We start from the raw sequence: 20082 nt of genomic DNA on the forward strand, positions 1-20082 counted from the left end.
CACACAAAAAAAAAGAAGCACCCGTTGCTTGAAAAACATCTATTGTAAAGCTTTAAGTTTGGCAGCCCAGTCCTTCCTCCGCCTCCGCCTGTTGAAGTACCTCTGTACTGAGATCTGGTTCTCTACCTCATCACTAAAATCAGACTTTCCATAGTAAGAAGCAAAAGCATCACCTTGTTTGCTACAAAACTTTCAGAAGTTACATCTCTTAGAGCAGATGCTGGCTGGAACTACCTCAGGAGGGAATTGAAAATAAGGGAAGAAAGCAACAAGGATTCACCAGGCCTCCTCAAAAGCTGCATTTTCTACCTTGCTGTAAAAGGACAAATAAATTATACATTTCACTTGGTAGAAAGCATCTGACTGCTCTGGAAAACATATTCTTAAGTGTGCAAGTTCACAATGCCAGATAATTCACAGTGCTGATGGAAGGCAGGGGACACTCCCGAGACAGTTTCCACGGCTGCATAATTCTTTTATGTTTGTATAAATGGGATCTTTTCCGTAATTACACCTCTAATGCTTTGCCTAAAAGGAATGCAGAACACACTTCAAACACAAGTAAAACAACTTTAGAATGCACATAATCGTTTACACTAGAAAAATTATCATCTCTGGGTGAAATGAATCTTAAGTATGTCTCTAATATTGACAAATCTTATCTATACTTCTTTCATATAATAAACATCTCAAAGTACCAAATACGGCACCGAAAAAGCCAAAAAAAAAAAAAAAGCCAAAAAGCTGGAGGTCTTACTGCTACAGCACAGCCAATACTGCTACACAATATCAAAGGAAATTCTGGCACATGAAGTAATAGGTTTCCAGTATGGCTGATAGTTTTTCTGAGATGAAACAGGAGATAATTGCAAACAGGGTCAAATCAAGACTTAGGCAGCTTTATGTATACCTTTCTCAGTCCGTGCCTGATTTAATCCCACCCACCCATTCTCTCCCTCACTCAAAAGCAAGGCAGGAGACTAAATGCTGTGAAACAAAGACATTTTTTATGCTGCGGCCCATCAGCTCCTACTCCTAGCAGAGTCCAGGGGGAGCTAAGGACAACGGGGACAACTGTGATAGTACCGCGTCAGGGCTGCTTTAGCCATCTCTCCCTGGTGATGGTCCCTGTTGTCTCCCTGTTGCTGTGCTGCAAGAGACCACAGCAACCCTGTTTCCCTTAAGAACAGTGAGAATACACCACTACAGATACTATTATTCACATTTCTCTATCTCAAGAGTGACCTTCATCACCTCTGCCCATCATTCATCCTCAGCTTCTCATTCTGGTTGTTTTTTCTCCACTGCGTCGACTAAGGCAAAAACAGCTCCGCTCCCATTGTAGAAAGCTGAGGCACCAAAAAGGGTGCTATCTCCCAAATCCAGATATTTAAATCATATGTTCAAGAAGAACTAAATCCTAAGAAAGTGTGGACCATCCTACCATGCAGGCTGGATTGTGAGGACAAATACCAGTCACATAAACTGATTACAGTCTGTCACTGGTCAAACACAAGACAATTTCAAGGATCTGCCTGTAAAGTTTTATAATCTTTTCCTTGGTTGGCGATAGTTTTATAAAAGCCTCTCATCAAATTTTTGGGTGCTAGAAAACAGATTCAAAGCCATTAAAACTTGTGATATGTTCCCTGAACATAGACAAAAAAAAATCATTTCTTAAAATACTTGGCAAGAGACAGGACAACCTACATTGTCTGACGTTTGGCATTTAACAGTATGATTCAGCAGGTAATTCTGCTCCTCTTTCCAAACACTGCACTGTGAACTGAACTGGCAATTCCAATTTCAGATGATGTACTTTGGCAACTAATGAGTTAAACCTTTTAAAGTTTTACTGCCATTTTATAATAGGTTTCCATTTGAATGGCTAAATGCAGGAATGTCAGAGACATCTTTTACTTTATGGAATACTAAGTTCATAATTCAAATTACATATTGTTATGCATGAATTAATATGTCGTACTCTGAAATAAACACAAATGGAACTACTGTATAGAATTCAGGCAAGTGTGTGTATGTTGGTTTTTAATAAACAAGTCAATTAGCTTCTTTTACTTAATACTTCAGTCTTAGTGCAATAGTTGCTCTACCGTGTTAGTCGTTCCACCACAGAACCTTTTTCAGCAAGGCTTAGAGGCATGGTATAAAGCAGCAGATAAAACTTCCATCTTACCACAGAATGAATTGGAAAGCTTGTTAAATTACTGATGAAAAACAAAGAAGTCAACTCTTTTCCTTCCTCAAGAATCTCTTCTACCACATCCAACTTTATATACCTTGCTGTCTTTCATCCCAGCCAAGTGTTGGATTGCTCCAGATATTCCCACGGCAATATAAAGTTCCTAGAAGAAAACAAAAATGAGACATTTTTGGTACCCACAACATAGTTTGAGTAAGCTCTCACAAACCTTACTCAAGATCAATTACATACAGTAGTTTTTACATGAGAGTAGTTTTCAATATTAAAGTCAGTTCACGATTTGTTCCCCTTCCCACTTCTGGATGCAATGCAGCTGTAAAAGGAGAATCCCAAAGGAATGTCTGCCAAAGACAGATGAGAAAAACGGGGATCTGCATCAAACACAAGACACTGCTTGGCTACAGGGTAGGGCAATCAGTGCTACCCATATACCTAGAGATTCCCAAAACAACTATTAAGCAAGATAACCTATGACCACATAAATGCAGTTCCTAAAGAGAAAAAACAAGACTCTTTTGCCTGAGTCCTCCCTCCATGATTCTTCTAAAATAAGACAATGCATAATGCTGAAATTTAGGTGTTTACACCATTAATAAATTTTTCTATCTGGCAGGAAAAAATACTTGAGACACTGGGGTCTGTGAGTGCAACTTCCACTTGTAGTGATAGTTTCTATTACTTACGTACAGAATATCCCAAGTTAGAAAGGACCCATAAGGATCATCAAGTCCAACTCCTGGCAACACCCAGGTCTACCCAAAAGTTTAGACCGTGTGCCTAAGTGCACAGTCCAATTGCTTCTTAAATTCAGACAGGCTTGGTGCAGTGACTACGTCCCTGGGGAGCCTGTTCCAGTGTGCGACCACCCTCTCGGTGAAGAACCTCTTCCTGATATCCAGCCTAAACTTCCCTGGCCTCAGCTTAACACCGTTCCCGCGGGTCCTGTCACTGGTGATTACAGAGAATAGGTCACCTGCCTCTCCACTCCCCCTTGCGAGGAAGCTGTAGACCACGATGAGGTCCCCCCTCTGCCTCCTCTTTTCCAGGCTGAACAGGCCAAGTGACCTCAGCCACTCCTCAAGTCTTCCCTTCTAGGCCCTTCACCATCTTTGTCGCCCTCCTCTGGACACTCTCCAACAGTACACATGCCCAACACCACATGCCCTAATGCTTTTCTTCCCCCATTCACTATCAACACCTACACCAGATGAGAAAAGAAGTACTTTCCAGGTAGGTACCACCATGCAATTGAATCGTTACACTTCTGGACTGCCAACCCGGCACATCTAAAGAGACTTGCATTCCCAATACAGGAAAAGTAAAGCGTTCTATATCGATGGTCTTAATTCATAGTAGAAAAGCAGTTTTCCCCCTTGGGCTAAAAGTTAGCCAGGCTATAACCTACCCAAAACCAAGTATATTTTCAACTCGGTGGCAGCTTTTCCATCACCACTATGTCAAGTAACAGTCAAACCTGCACTGCTCACCTACCTAATTTTACAGAAGAAAAAAATAAAGGAATTATTCTCACTAAATCCATCATAAAAGCAGCAACTGGAACACACAAAAGTATCTAGGGGATCATCTGTCAAAAACAATTACAAGGTTGTATTTATACATACTTCAGAAAAATGCAACCTTAAATACTAGCAGAAGTTCTTTTTCAAAAATGCCACAGTTAGTCCCCATTTAAGCACACGCAGATCTACATCAAGAAATTAAAGTGATCTCATCCTGTGCAACTGAAGATGCACATTCCAGCTAAGTGGCTTTTAACACAACAGAACAAAGCCCAGCACAGCTGTAGAACAGGGACGGACTACAGAAGAGGCTGGCAAATGAAGGTGTTCAAATGCAGAGAAATTGCAGACTGCATCTTCCATATAGGCCCGATAGTCACTGTATCAATTCCAGAAAACAGACAATTGCTTTCTGATGCTACAGATTCCACCTATTATGTTGGCTTTTAAATACAAACAGTGAAATCTGAATGAAGAATATTCTATACTTTTTAAGAAAAACTATCTCCTGTAACAACTAAATGGAAGGGTAACAGCGCAGGAATGAAGTATTTCATATTAAATTGGCTTGCTTTGAAATTGAAACACAGAATCTACTCTACATATTTGCACAAAACCACACAGCTGTTGAAGATACCCAGAATTTCTTAGTCTTAGTTGCTTTTCAGTGTGTAGATTAGCACTGGAGATCAACCCATTTCAACCACAGCTGCAGTGTAATATAATATGTACGTATAAGATCTCGTAGTAAAAATGAAATATTTTAATTATACCATATAAAAGAACAGATGTTACAGAAGACATTATTCTAACATCCTATAGTCTTTAATACAAACTCTTTTTAAAAACACATTACTGTGATTTGATTTTTTGGAGCAATTCATTAAGTGCCAGTCATCTAGACTACCAGATACTCTTACTGCTCTGTTTAACAACATAAATGTTCAGTCTTTGGAAAGAATCCAGCTAACTAGGAGCCAGAAGCCTTCATATATATTCTACTAAAATATCTGGGAAAGACAAGGATGTTTCATTAAAAGGACATCTATAAACCACCAGGTTTGTCTAAAAAGCCTTCATCATGCTTTTAAGCTGTGCCCTTCTAGGTTACAGGCTTTTGGCTCTCTAGCCAAAATAACTGGTCCATTCACTAGCTTCTAACACTTCACAGAATCACAGAATTGTAGGGGTTGGAAGAGTTCATCGGGTCCAACCCCCCTGCCAAAGCAGGTTCCCTAGAGCAGGTTGCCCAGGTACGTGTCCAGACGGGCCTTGAATATCTCCAGAGAAGGAGACTCCACAAGCTCCCTGGGCAGCCTGTCCCAGTGCTCCATCACCCTCACCGTGAAGAAGTTCTTTTCCATGTTGGTGCAGAACTTCCTGTGCTCCATTTTGTGGCCATTACCCCTTGTCCTGTCCCCACAAACCCCTGAAAAGAGGTTGGCCAAATCCCTCTGTCTCCCACACTTAAGATACTTGTAAACATTGATAAGATCCCCTCTCAGTCTTCTCAAGGCTCAACAGATGCAGGTCTCTCAGCCTTTCCTCATAGGGAAGATGCTCCAGGCCCCGTATCATCTTTTGTGGCCCTCTCTGGACTCTTTCCAGGAGATCCCTGTCTCTTTTGTACCAAGAAGCCCAGAACTGGACACAGTACTCCAGGTGAGGCCTGACCAGGGCAGAGTAGAGGGGGAGGATCACCTCCCTTGACCTGCTGGCCACACTCCTTTTGATGCATGCCAGGATCCCATTGGCCCTCTTGGCCACCAGGGCACAGTGCTGGCTCATGGTCAACCTGTCGTCCACCAGGACCCCCAGGTTCTTCTCCGCAGAGCTCCTCTCCAGTAGGTCGTCCCCCAGCCTGTACTGATACATGTGGTTGTTCCTTCCCAGGTGCAGGACTCTACACTTGCTCGTTAAACATCATTCGGTTTCTTCCTGCTCAGCTCTCCAGCCTGTCCAGGTCTCGCTGAATGGCAGCACAGCCTTCTGGCATGTTGGCCACTCCTGCCAGCTTTGTATCATCAGGTACTTGCTGAGGGTGGACACTATTCCCTCAATCAAGGTTGTTGATGAAGATGTTGAACAAGACCAGACCCAGCACCAACCCCTAGTGACCACCAGTCACAGGTCTCCAGCCGGACTCTGCGCTGCCGATCACCACCCTCTGAGCTCAGCCAGTTCTCAACCCACCTTACTGTCTCTACTTACAGTAGATCACTTCAGTACTGTTTACACACAAATAACACAAATGATGGGATGCTTCCTATTAGTAGTCTGATACTGCAAAAGAGATCTGATTGCTTAAATCTTTTTTTAAATCTATTCTACCATTTAAACATGTTCTACCATTATTATTTAGTAAGGGGGAAACAAAGGACACACGAGAACTGAATGATAAGGATTCAGGACTGTTCAGTGCTCTCTAAGGAGAGAATTCAACTGCTCGTTTTCAGAGCTTGTCTGTGTAGGAGACTCATGCCAAGAACAAACCAGAACAAGTAGAATCTGGATCACACCTCTCAGGTGCCAACAAAGATGGCTTTACACCAACACCTGCTTTTTGGACCCTTGGAAGCTGTTCTAATTACTGCTGTCATGTGGCTGGTCCACAGCCCATAATTAGAGGCATTCATGGCAGAGATCAGTACATGGAGTGGCATTTACCAACTCCCCGTTGCTTGCACACAGTTATCACTGGCCAGTTATCACTGAAGAGCTGCTGTAAGCACTGTGCCACACAAGCACAGCATAACGAAACAGCAAAGAGATTCTGTATCAAGGGGCACACTGCACTGTCTAAGATGAAATGAAACCCCAAAAGCAATTTAAGTGGAGAAAAAGGAAAATCACAGTTTTGGTGGTATGAGGGCATGGCATCACATCAGAGAGTTGTCTTCCCTCACAATAACTTAATTTTGCACAGGAAATATTTATTATACATATGTCACCACTATGCCACAAATCTTACTTTTTAGGAAGTGGATAGCAGACAGATGACTGAGAAAAGAGCTAATGGTAAGAAAGAGCAGAATGAAGGAAAGAAGCAGCATAGGAAGTTGAACAGACCAAACAGCCTAAGAGGGGATGAAGCGGAGGGCAGACAGGCACAGTCAGGAAATACTTATATTACAGATGCACTACTGCAGAAAGGGCTTGGTATGTCGGTAATGGGACCACGTGAAGGCAGGAACATCAGCACGTAACATACCCATTAAGCTTCTCACAAAGGCTACAGCAGCAGACAAAACTGATTCTGCCAGTAAACCGGCACACAGCAACAGAATTATAATTTGTCCTGCTGCATAGCATCCTGCAGGACACCAGTGGGAGCCAGGGTCCCAAGTGAGACCTCAAATCTTGTAAGCACAGATTTACATCAGAACGACCCTAAACAGAAATATGAAACATTTGAGGCTTGGAGTTGTATTTAAAGGCAAAATTCCAAATCAAGAATGCAACTTCTCATTTGCTATGTAAATAAAGCATTCATCTAAGGATTGCCCTTTTTTTTCTACAGCCTTTTAAAAACATGACTCCAGAATGCCTTGTAGGGAGAGTCACTGTATGCTAATCATCTAAATGAAATAATTCTTAGTCATCCTCTAAACTCCCATTTCTGATTTAAATGTACCCAACACGTATTGGCATGTACAGAAAGTCCATGAGATTTCACGTACATGAATTTGCACAACCGGCTCCAGAATCCACAGAGCCATTTACACACTGTTTGGATAAACGTCAGAGTGCTCTGTGTGGATGATACTTACCAACACTCCAATGAAGATTTTTTCCTGTGCATACTGATTCTTCCAATTATTTATAATTGCTGGCATATAATATTACTTCATTTTTTCTTAGGTGAACATTTTTTTTAATGCCTTAGGCTGTCTTGGGGCAGTTAAAGCTACATTTGAGTAAGAGAATAACAAGAACAGTTTTTAGTTGCAACTTACAGTGATTTCAAATGCTGTAGAGCTCTATTGTGCATCTTTCACAGGTGCAACGCAAGATGAGGCAGTTACTTTGCAAGAGTGCTGTCAGCTACTATTTATTTTCATGTCAACTTTTAAATTGCACTGAAAACCCTCAGTGTACATCAGTTCATCCCCCTACCAGTGGCATGCATTTAAACATGCTAGTTTGATCAAGTCCTTTGGCACGTGTCCTCTTTTCAAAGGCAGCTCAGACATTTTATTTTCTTTGCAAGAATGAAAGGACAATGGAATTAGAAAGAAATTGTTTTAATGGGAATTGGAAGGAATCTCTTGTATGAAACAATTACAAACTATGAACCCAATAAAATATGTTCTGGCTTGACGCAAGTTCTTATATATTGCACTGTATATCAAACAATTATCCAGTATGTACTACTCAGCAACGCTGTCAAGTACATTCCATTCAAGAAGTACATGTCACTAAACTGCATCCCAACTACAGTTTCTTTTTCATCAAAGTACCTTTGATGAGACAAGCTATGTAATTACTCTTAAGCATGGTTAGGGTGTCTGCTGGAGTGTGGGGCCATACAGCAATTTCTTTTTGCTCTCTAGAGAAAAGCACATCAATTGCTTTCAGCTAAATGCACTCACATATGAATATTTTAGTACAATTTAATGTTTCTGCACCAACCCCCAAGGAGCAGAGCATCAATTTGTGAACATAGTTTCCTCGGAGTTAAAAGCTACACTGGATAATGTGGGATGAAAGGGGTTGTCAATCCTTAGCTTTTTAGCAAGTCAGAGAAAGGTAGTCTGTAAAATTCAGTCCCAGCTGCATACAAAGTTTGCCGCTATAAAGCTACTTTTCAACAGTAGCGAATTATCAGAGGAGATATTCCAAAAACAATTTTCCAAGCCCGGTCAGTGTTCCCAGCCTTATTCCCATCTGTGAGCTACCTAACAGCCTCAGCCATTTATACGATGAAAAGTGCACCTGCTGGTCTATTAATAAAACCCACAAATTTAATGCAGAAATAACATTCTCACAAAGAAGCTAGCTGAAGGTGTGACAAATTAAGTGATGTATCATACGTTTGAATACAGCAACTTTAGTAATCTCAATACTCTCTTCTATGGGTAAGAAATTCAGAAGTAATGAAGATCTTGTCATCAGTAAGTAAGGAGAACATTTTTCAAGTCATGGGTTACACTTCTCATGAACCTAAATAAATAAATTCATTCATTCTATTGTTAAAAAATCTAGATAAGAGTCAAAGACCAAAAAGGAAGATAAATACTGGAATAAAACACACCTTGTTTCCATTTCCCTACACTTCCTCACAGGAGTGAAGGGAAACAAACCCTAACAGATACACTGATTTGAGCAAGCAAACAATATCTAAGGAAGTAACAGAAAGAAAACTGGAAAAAGAGTTTGTATCCATGTATCCATGTATCTCATGCTTTTTAGAGAAGAAAGAAGAAATCCTGGCTAGGTGAGGTATTTGATTGCTTTGCCACCAAATACAAACAGAGGAATGATGTTGATAATATTAAATTGCCCTTCACCTTCACCACTATTCCCAAAGCAAGGTGTCGACTATCAAATACTAACAAGCCACTCACTGAGCTGAAAAGGACAGCCTAGTAAAGCACCGGAGCAAATATGAGCTCAGAAGAGCTCAGAACATGTCCCATCACCTTGTAAAACAAGTGGAGAAACAAGAGTTCCAAGCTCCTTGAAAGACCATTCTGCAGCTTCAGGTATCTCACTGCTAGGAAATGCTTTCCTGCTATTCAGCTTTCTTTTTCCCCACTTATATTTTCATCTCACTCCAGCATTTTCTACCTGATACAATACACTAACTCGTTCCTGTTTTTCCATAGCATTTGTGCCTTTTAGCCATTTGAACCACTATTTCACACTTCAGCATCTTAGTTGAAGCTGCACCTCTTTAACATGCCTCTTTTCCCCTCATTAAGTCAATTCCTGCCTGTTGTAAATCTGCCTCCCATTTCCTGCAATCCATAACACCCAGGGAGAGCCTCTGAAGCTTAAGCACTGAAGCTAAATGGATCAGCAAGTTTACTCCTGGTGATCACATCAGACCTACACTGATACTGAATTCCCACGTGCCTCCCCCACAGGAGACTTCTCAGCATATGCAATATCCAAGTGCATCTGCCTTCTGTGCAATCAGATCACATTTCTAGCACAACCTGGTGACAATTATTACTACATCGTATATTTCCTAACTTCTGCCTTCCTGAGTTTACCATCTTAGCTTCTTGTTACCTCTCTGCTGGAACAGTGTGCTGTGCCCAACTTTGGAAGAAACAAGACAACTGCAATGGAACACCTAAAGAATGAACGGAGTTCTGCCTGGCTAGAGGGACCCTCTGTAAAACGTCTTTCTCAGGAAGACAGCCTTGCAACATCATGAATTACTGGTCTGGCCACCTTCCTCATTGCCAGCTAGGAAAACCTGTAAGGAAAGCTAAAGCCGTTACAGAAATGAACCCTGAAAGAACACTGACTTCTAACTCTGAAGAAATTAAACCAGAAGGATGCATTTCAGGAAGCAGAAGATCCTTCAAAAGGTCAGAGGGTAACAAAACAAACAGCCTGAAATGACACACACTTTCTGGAAAGGGGAGAAGCTGAGAGAGTGAGAATCCCAATGGGACACCATCTTCAAAAGCTGAATGGAGAACATAACCAGAAGAGGGCACAAAGGAAACCTTGGGAGACCATGGGAAGAATTCTGGTGCCCACACATAGGCACCTAGTGGGACTGTAGACAGCATAGGATTTCCCACCTAAATCCCAGATGCTGCTCCATATTGACAAATCCTCCAGGTCCCCACAGGAACTCCCAGCCCTGTAAATCTATTTCACATACCCCAAATGGCTAAAATGGCATTAGACACCTATTTGTATAGATTCATTCATCCCCTACGTGCCTCTTCTCACAAATCTGTACTGTGAAGGTCCCAAAAGAAAAAATACCAAAGATCCAGTCAAAAATAAACAAAACGCATAAGAAGCTCACGGTTTAGAGATCCAAGGCTATTTTGAGAGTGTACACGTACTACATAGAACTACTTCTCAGCCAGAAAGAAAGGTGAAACTTGTACTCCTTAATTAACTCCATTCTTTCATTACTTAATCCAAACAACCTGGAACTGTTTCCTGGTTGTTTGTTCATGTATTAATACATCAGCATTTCAGCAAAGTTACCGTGGCCGTGAGGTTCTCACGTCCTGTGATACACTGGTGGAACTGCACTCTTAAAAACTGAAGTTTGTTATGGAATTACTGGAGGTCCAATGACCAAAATTACTCTTTCTTCACCAAATCCCCAACAGAAGGCACAAGGGAAGAAATAAGCTATCTTTTAGAAGAATACCCAGTGATCAGCTCAGAAACGCTCCCCACACATTCATAGGCAAGAAGCAGCAGCAAAAGCACCTCCCTTCCTCCTAAATTCATAATTAACTCTTCTCCCTCCACAGTCTTAAAAATGACCCTGTTCCAGAGGCCTAGAAAAGCAATGCATTCCAATCCTCCACTGAGGCTGGGTGAGAGACTATTAATAGCAGAGCAAGAGCACACACTAAGATCCTTTTCCAGCGGAAACTAACAGCTGCATAGGATAGCAAGTATGTCTCAAACTCCAACTATTCCTTGTATCCAAGATTCTTATCCTGCTCGAATCCCACCTGCCTAGGAGGGCATACACCTTGTGAACCAGAATTCAAAGCTAACCACAAAGCTAAGGACTCAGCTAATACAACAAACCAATGTACAAAGCTGTTTTGCAATTCTCCAGAAAAAACATCATGAGCTCTCTCTGAACTGGTAATATCAACCATACCTCATAGGAAGAGGAAGCAGCTTTCTAGAGGATTGTTAAAATAGCCACTATGATCTTAATCTGATGAAGAAAGTTCAGTTCTACTTCTTCAAGTGAACTCTGTCTCCTACTGCACAGGACTGTATTCTCTCTAAAGAACCAAAATGATGGCGAACATGAGGAATGTGAAGGTAAGCATGTGCTTCTTCAAGTCTTCTCCTCTTTAAACAACTACCCTGCATGCTGAAAAATTAATTCGAGTCAGTAACTCCAAAGGCTTAGTACCAATTCAATTTGTACTTCCATTGCAATTAACATAAAACATTTTCTATCACATTTCTAACCCACCGTATACTGTCCTTGCAGGTATTCCCAGGTCCAGAACAAATATCCGAACAATTGGAAACAAGGGGTGTGCAGTTTGCAGTACTCCAGATAACACATTGCTTATTAAATATTCGTTAAGAAGGATGAGGGGAGATGAGAGAGTAATGCATCAAACTGTTGACAGAAGGATGTAGCACCATGCAATAGTACCAGTTAGGATCATTTATTGACACAATAGTTAAATATTCATTAGTCAGCCAAGGAGGTTTCTGATGACACTGACATGGTCCTATGATGTGGCTGTATATTCTCACGACTTTCACATGTTGCTATGAACCATCTGTGCTAAGTTTTTAGCACTATTGCTTCATCAAAAACTAGTCTTTTTTTAATGTCAACGTAAACAGTTATCTGCCCTTGACTCTGTAAAGAACGTTCATCACTGAGCCTTGAGACACAGAAACAAGAGCTGAGCTGTTTTCAAATTAGCATTTCCCACTTCACTAATGGAAATCTGGGTAGTAAAGAGCTAAAGACAGTCAGTCTCACACCCTTTCAGAAGATGCAGTTAAATGACATTCCCTTCACAGAGAAAGTATTACACTGGGGACTATGGCTGGCCTGCACTATTTCCAGAAAGATAACAATTACATGTTATGCCAAAACAAAGACATCACCAGAAAGAAGAGTTAATGTTGCATTTGTATTCTGTACCTCTTCACAATTTCCTTGCATAGCAGAGGTTAATATCACTGCTATCAAGATTTTGGAAGGACACAATATGCAAGCAGACAGACCTTAATTCTTATCCATTCTTATTATTCTTATATCTGTTCTTCAGATCCTGTTTTTTGTAGCAATGGGTTATCATATAGACTAACAGCTTAAACATTAGCATGCCTAGAAATACCTCCATTTAGCCCTTCTGCAGGGCTATCATCAGGCGGCCTCCTTCTTGATAAGGACTTAAAAAAGCAAACAAAACCAGCCAGCATCCCTGTTCACATTTCAAGATGAAAGAACTCGGAGGCATAAAGTATCCCATTCAAGAAAACCCAGGAGACAGAACTGGCAACAGACTCCAAGAACCCCAAATTCCTGTCTTTGACACCTCCAAGTAATGCTGTCTCCTGCTGGATGTATTACTGGAAAAATAATGGTCATAGATTGACTGGTTTGACACAGTCTCACTAAGACCTTAACAGGTAAAAAGTTGCCCTTTGGTGTCTTCTTCTGCCATACACACTCAGAGGTAACTGCTTACTGAAGGGCTGCACTCTTGCTCGAAGGGTGCATCTGACAGATTTCCGTGCCCACCCATGTTAGTCACTCGTGTCCTTGCTTGTTTCATCTCAAGACACTAGTGTACATTCTACCTCAACACTGAGATGAGCTCCATTTGTACCTCCTTATTTTACAAAAGCTCAGCTGTATTTTCTTTGTCTATCGCTTTCCCCAAATTTTCCTGGGTCATAAGGAACAATGAAAAGTCTCAAAAGCACCAGCCCATCCCAATCCAAAAAGATACATGAGGGCAGAAATCAGTCCTCCGTGATATTCAGATGCATTGCAGAAAAGCAGTACAGCAGGTTTTTTCCCCAGCATTAAGATACTTACTAGAATATGTCCCAGCTGGAATTCCACTATACAGCAGCCAATCTGTAGATTACTTTGATCTTAAATTTCTCACACTTTCATCCCATACAAATAATTGGCTTAGGATGTAACACAACAATCCATTTACAGTTTACCAAAGCTTAAAAAGAAATCATCATCTAGCCTACCTGCAAAAAGAATACTTCCCAGAGGCCAAGCCATGTGTCAGCATGATTTCAAGTTTACATTAGCAATGACACCTTTCAGCCTATCAATAACAGTTGTTAGAATGCTAAAAAAGATCCAGCACAGACAACTAGAAAAAAATCCAGCGTGTATAACCTCTAACAAAACTGTCTGCAGAACACTTCCAATTGACCTGAAGTTGAGATTTATATCACAGCTTGCTGCTACAGTTTTCAAATGCATATTCCAGTGACAGTATCATGCCGCACATAAGATTTTCCTGTTAGGGTCAGGATTAAAACTTAGCTCGTTTCTAAGCATTTGCTTTGAATGAACAAGTATGCTTGAAGACATCACGGCTCTTTTATGAAAGATATTTCCATACTTACTGGTGCTACTATTTTGCCCGTCTGTCCAACTTGCAGATCATTAGGAACAAAGCCAGCATCAACAGCTGCACGGGAAGCTCCAACTAGTTGAAAGAAAATATTTCCAATGTTTTCTTTTAAAATATTAGCAAGCCAAATTTATACCACCATAAAAGCACATGTATTTTACTAAAGAGTCCCACACACTATGGGCACGTATTAGAAACTTCCCTCTAAAAAGCTCTTATAGTAATCCCTCTCCATACCACTGGCTGAAACTTCCAAATACTAAGTGCTAATGCACTTCTTAAGCAACAGGAAATCCTTTCTCCCAGCACCAAAGGGCCATATATTTAAAACCAAGGATTTCAGTCTGGCATGTTTCCATTATTTTCTCTTGTTGCTTTGTCAAAAGAGGATTTTCCCATAAATGCCTTCCCATAACGTTCCACCAAGTTTGAACAGAACACATGTGCCACCTTATATTCTCATCAAGCTCAGAAATCAGGCATAATAAAGGAAAATAAACTGAACTCGAAAATACCACATAGTCATTTAGCCAGTGAAGCCACCAATTTAAAAACAAAGACATTCATGTAAAATTTTTATTTATTATTACATGTAAAATCTAAAGCTAATGTAGTAAGAATCCTAGCACAAACAGTTCCTCCTCCTCCTCCCCCAACCATTACTTAGAATATTTGGCTGAAACACTGTACAGTCAGTTTTCTCCTGGTAAAGCAAAAGCATAGCAAGCAGAGAACCACTCAAACCATAAGAACTGGTATTCTGTAAAGAAGCAGTATATAAAAATGTATGAAGAAAACATTAGCACTTTAAAAGTGCTAAGCCCATTTTTTTTAATTTATACATTTACAATTTCATTTTCTGTTTGTGAGCTTGTGTTCTGGAGATTTGAGGACAAGGAATAGTATGGTTTACCATTTTGCTTCAGACCCTGGAATTTAAATACACAGTTGAACACCAGGACAAATTAAAACTTTAACCATGACTAAACTGACAGGATTTGATAGAGATATGAAAATAAAAGACTTACGATCTGTACTGTTTTTCATGGGACCTTTTTAAAAATGTAATTACAAGGACTGAAAGGAGGAGGAAAACAAGTTTACCTGCAGCATGCAATTGATCCGCAAGATCATACAGCAATTTGAAATTTTCACCGCTCTTTAAGCCTCTTCCTTAAAAGTTCAGAAAAAAAAAAAGATGAAGAAAGAACACAGTATGCTTTAAGATTTTTTATTGCATACATACACATTCTGTATTAGTATCTGCATTTGCAAAGGCAGAAATACATTCTTGTATAGGCTATTTTTGGATATATTATTAAACGGTGTTTAACATTTTGAGATTTAGCTTTCATCTTTGAAATAACTGTTATTTTGCATGTATAAACCAACACCACTCTGACTACTTTATTAGTACTATCAAGTTCTTACTCTAAAGTCAGGAAACGGGATTTTTGTGCTCCCTCTGCTGGCTTCAGGCAGAGTTTTAGGTACAAAAGTCTAGTAGGATAACAAAGGATTTTTATTTTTTAAGCTGTAAGCACAAAAAAACTCACAGTCCATCACTTGATACCTGACCAGCAGAATACAAGCAGAATACAAACAATGATTTGTAAAATGACTGAAAACTGTCTGAAAAATGACTGAAAGCTGCAATTTTAAAAATTACAGATTTGCATCTAAAAATACTTCATATTTCTATAATTTTAAAGAGACTTATCACATATGATTACGTTCTTAAGAAAACTTACTCATGTATGTTAAACTTTCACGTTTTGCCTCTACATGATACACAGATGCTGGATGTCATCCCACTGTCTCCTATGCCCCATTTCAGAATTACATCATAATCTATTTCAAAGATGTATCAAATTACAATATTTTGCTACAGATACTACTTAATCAAGATGTACCATTACTTCAATGCACCATAACACATTTTTAATATTGTCTACTTACCACCTGATACAACTACTTTTGCACTGGTAAGCTCTGGTCGATCGCTTTTGGTCAACTTCTGCTCAATCCATTCAGATAGACCAACAGGTGGTGGAGGGGTTACTGTTTTAATCAGATTAAGAAAAACATCCACAAGAAAAAGCATGAAGCATGTACTTTCAACTTTGAGTTTAAAATTAATGCACAAGTTCATCCTAGAACTAATTCTACCACAAGATTTTAATACAACCCTATCTTATCAGTTGTGTTCACTTACTCTACAGTACAAGAAAACACACTTTTATAAACAGTTTCTTTTTTGTACATCAAACTGCACGAAAGTGAAGATCTGCAGTATGAGTAATGTATTGATATCAATCCAGCATAGTAAGTGTGGTCCTTTTCAAAGACAGGCAAACAAGCCAACCAAGGAGTGCAATGACAGTACAATATGCTAATCCTAAGTAGCAAATAGCATCTGTTTCCTAACTTCCACAGAAGTTGGGAAATAAAGGAAGGTTCAGGGGCACTTACTCAGCCTCACAGAAAAACACGAGGAGTGGGAATGTGACATGGGGGACATGCAGCATATTAATAATGATTGCCTCCGCTGGATTTACTGTCATAAAAAAGTACTGTCATAAAAAGCCCCAAAATGAAAAATGACAGTGGTGATCAAACACTGAAATAGGTTGCCCAGAGTGGTTGTGCCCAGGAGACACTGATGACCTGTGGAGACATTCAACACCCAATTTGACAGAGTCCTGGGCAACCTGCTCCAGCTGACCCTGCTTGAGCAGTGGGGTTGGACTAGATGATCTCAAGAGGCCCTTTCCAATCTAAATAATTTTGTAGTCTTGAGACTGCAGATTTCTCTGTGATCATAGCTACAGTGGCTTCATTAAAATAACAATTTAAACTGATTTAGGTAAAGCTAATACAAAACAATGATGGAGTGGTCTCAATCCAATTTAAACTGCTGCTAATTTAGCTCGACACTGTAATGACCTGTCTCAACCTAAGTACGACAGATTAAACCAGAACTGTGGATGGCCAGCCACTGTTACCTGCGCCCAATTCTGCTTTGAAAACTAACCTGGCTATTCAAACAGCTGTAACTTTAAGGAAAAGTTTCAAGATTGGCGTGGCAGAGGTTTAAACAGTGAGTGAAACAGGCACAGATTTCTGCACAGACAATCTCCATTTCTGGTCAAAGAGAAAGTAGTGTGTGAGATGATAATCTATATCCCTTACCATGCATCAAAAGAAAAGCACGTACCCGTAAGCATAAACCTAAGATTACAAAATCATTATCAGTTTGCTTTGACAAATACTCCTGCAGCGAGCAAAACTACCTCTATCAACATGAAATGAAGAAATACCAGAACAAATGCTCACCTTTTTCTACGCTGGCACTACCACCACTTGTTGGTGCAGCCTCAAAAGAAGTTCCACGTACAGAAAACACTTTAACCGCTTCATCGCATTGGACGGTGCAAATGACATTTCCTAAAAAGAAACGATCACACTGTTTTTACAGAAGACAGTATCACACACACTAATGTAAAGTTATATCCCAAAATAAATGTTTTAGATGATCAAAACTGAAAACCTAGGCACTTAATAAAAAGTAAATTAAAATACTGGATATGTACGTTTATCTCTATGTTTCTTCATTATGACAATTCCCTTGTTTTAAAGGGATGTAATGCATTCAAATAATCCCTTATGTATTTATTTTTTTTACATTTCAGAAGGAATAAAAACGCTTTGCAAGCATTGTTCTTAAACATAAAAAAGGAGCTATAATTCAAAGTTGATCTTTTACCGTTTCATGACTTCATCAGAACAGAAGACAATGAGGTCTGCTCCAAGTACCTGTGGGTTTGTGTTTCTTCTCAATTGTCTTAGCTATATAAGGTATTTATTTCACAGGGCTACAGGGAAGACTAAACAGAAAAAATGCTGCAACACCAACTATTTTTATTTTATTTTATTTTTTTTTTACAAAAAGTCATCTTAAAACTGTGAATTAATGGGAAGCAGCTTAAAAATGCAACACAAAATCACATACTGGTAATATAACTCAAAATAAAATACCACCTTGGTACATGTGGTATGATCTTGTATAGTAAAATTAGAAAACACAAGCTAATGAGCCCATCTCTAAATTAAAACATAGGGTCATACAAGCTTTAGAGAAACAAGACTGAAAAAAGAATTACAAATTATGACAATTTAATACTATAAATAATCAGTTTAGTGTCTTCATAATTAGGAAAAATAACCCTGTGGTATCTTAAATCAGAACTAATGGCAACCATATTAAATAAAGTTGGACAATTGACTTAATGTTTTACATTTTACAAAACTGGGTCAGAAGTACACTGAACAAAGAAATAGAATATATATAAAGAAGAATATAAAATTCTGTTCATTTAAGTGAAAGACCTAGTTTCTAACTAAAATCATACAGTACCAAAGGTACTGGTATTACTTAGATTCTCACATATGGAGCACTGCATTCATCCCCACATTTGATTTTCATGAACCTCTGCATTTCAGATTGCAAAGTGAAAATTCCTGATATATTCCAAGGCAGGATTCAAAAAAACAGTTACCAGCATTGGGTCCTTTGCACAAGCACCGCGTACCTTCTGTGATCACTCACCTGCATATATCGTTCTCACAAATGTGTCTGGTGACTTAATCTCAATGATGTCAGAAATAGGGGCAACATCAAGTTTAGCAGCCACTCTGGGAATAAGATTCTAAAAATTAGAGATGAAGAGTTAGCAAAGTAAATGCTGGAACCTGCAAACTGAACATGAGAAAACGTAAAGGAAATAAGGTTAAATCCCCATGTTAAGTAAAGAAACATTTGCTGGCCTAATTTTAACTTCATACGGTTCCGTCTCCGAGTAAAAAGGCGCATGTGACTCCAAGATTACTGCAGGACTACTCGTGTAGCTTTAGCAGCCAAGTAAAAACCCGGTATTGTAATAACATTATAAATTTTATGAACCTTACAGTAAGTAAACCCTTAATTCAATATCTTAAATTAGGAGGCTTATTTGCTTCAATAGTTTAAGACTATAGATGCAATATACTCAGAAAATTGACAATTATGGATTGCTGAGTTCTTGTAACAGCACTTCAAAAGAAAAAAAAAAAAAAAGCATTTTGGAAGCTATTTATCAGAGACAACAAGAGGAAAAAACAGTACTCTCCCCGCAGAAAAACAAAAATGTATTCTTTTAAAATTAATATATATATATACACTCCTACTCTGAAATTGACTCCAGAAAATTATTTGGCAGCTTTGGGAATGGGAAGGAGGATAACAAGAGCAACATAAGGCAATAAGAAACTAAGGACAGCAAGAGCTTTACTTGGTTTTTCTCCCCCTCCTGTCTGGTACAACACAAAGAGCCCTGACATATTCACTCGCATTAAGCAGTATATAACTATGACAATAGTCATTGATTCACTCCTCTAGAAAAGCACTACTCAATGATGGAAGCATATCCATCACTGATATTAACCTTTACTAAGACACCGAAGACCAAAAATAAGTGAAAAATAGAGGAAAAAAAATAAGAATAAGACTTAAGGCATGTAAAGATTTCTCTTAGCAAAATTACAAGTGTGTGAATTGATATTGACTGGAATCAAAAGTAGTCAGATAGAAGGCTGATAGCACCATTCATTCCACATTGGCAAGATTTCTAAAATATTCTTTTTCCCTAATTTACCTATACTACAACATTGACCAGATTGTTAGTACTAGGGCTCTCTTAAGTATGTACCTGTTAAAAAGTACTGATTTTATTTTTTTTCCCAGAAAGATCTTCAGTAGAACTTGGATCTGTGTTTTTATGTATTTACAGACATTTCAATCTACATCATAGATGCAATTCCTCCCCACAAAAGCATTTGCTCCCAATAGGTCTACACGTCTTCCTATCAACATGGAAATCACACAACAAACTTGATAGCACTAAAAGTGGAACAAGAGTCACCAAAAAATGTTTAATAGGTTTTCATCTCTATTTACTGCATTTTTCCTTAAAATTTTCATAATACTTCCAGATCTCTC

General features: G+C 39.2%; 1 protein-coding gene across 1 annotated transcript in view; it reads right to left on the minus strand.

Moving 5' to 3' along the window:
- The window catches only part of ETFA (electron transfer flavoprotein subunit alpha), a 32407-nt gene that overhangs the window by 2925 nt on the left and 9400 nt on the right, over positions 1–20082 (minus strand). Inside the window, exons 5-10 of the mRNA XM_084293381.1 lie at positions 18655–18754; positions 17382–17492; positions 16005–16106; positions 15150–15218; positions 14038–14120; positions 2298–2363 (exon numbers count right to left, since the gene is read on the minus strand). Of these exons, the coding sequence (XP_084149507.1) occupies positions 2298–2363; positions 14038–14120; positions 15150–15218; positions 16005–16106; positions 17382–17492; positions 18655–18754 (531 nt within the window). The remainder of the gene's footprint in view (positions 1–2297; positions 2364–14037; positions 14121–15149; positions 15219–16004; positions 16107–17381; positions 17493–18654; positions 18755–20082) is intronic.

This window comes from Netta rufina (assembly GCF_964035555.1).
Source record: "Netta rufina genome assembly, chromosome: 11".
Classification (NCBI taxonomy): Eukaryota; Metazoa; Chordata; class Aves; order Anseriformes; family Anatidae; genus Netta; species Netta rufina.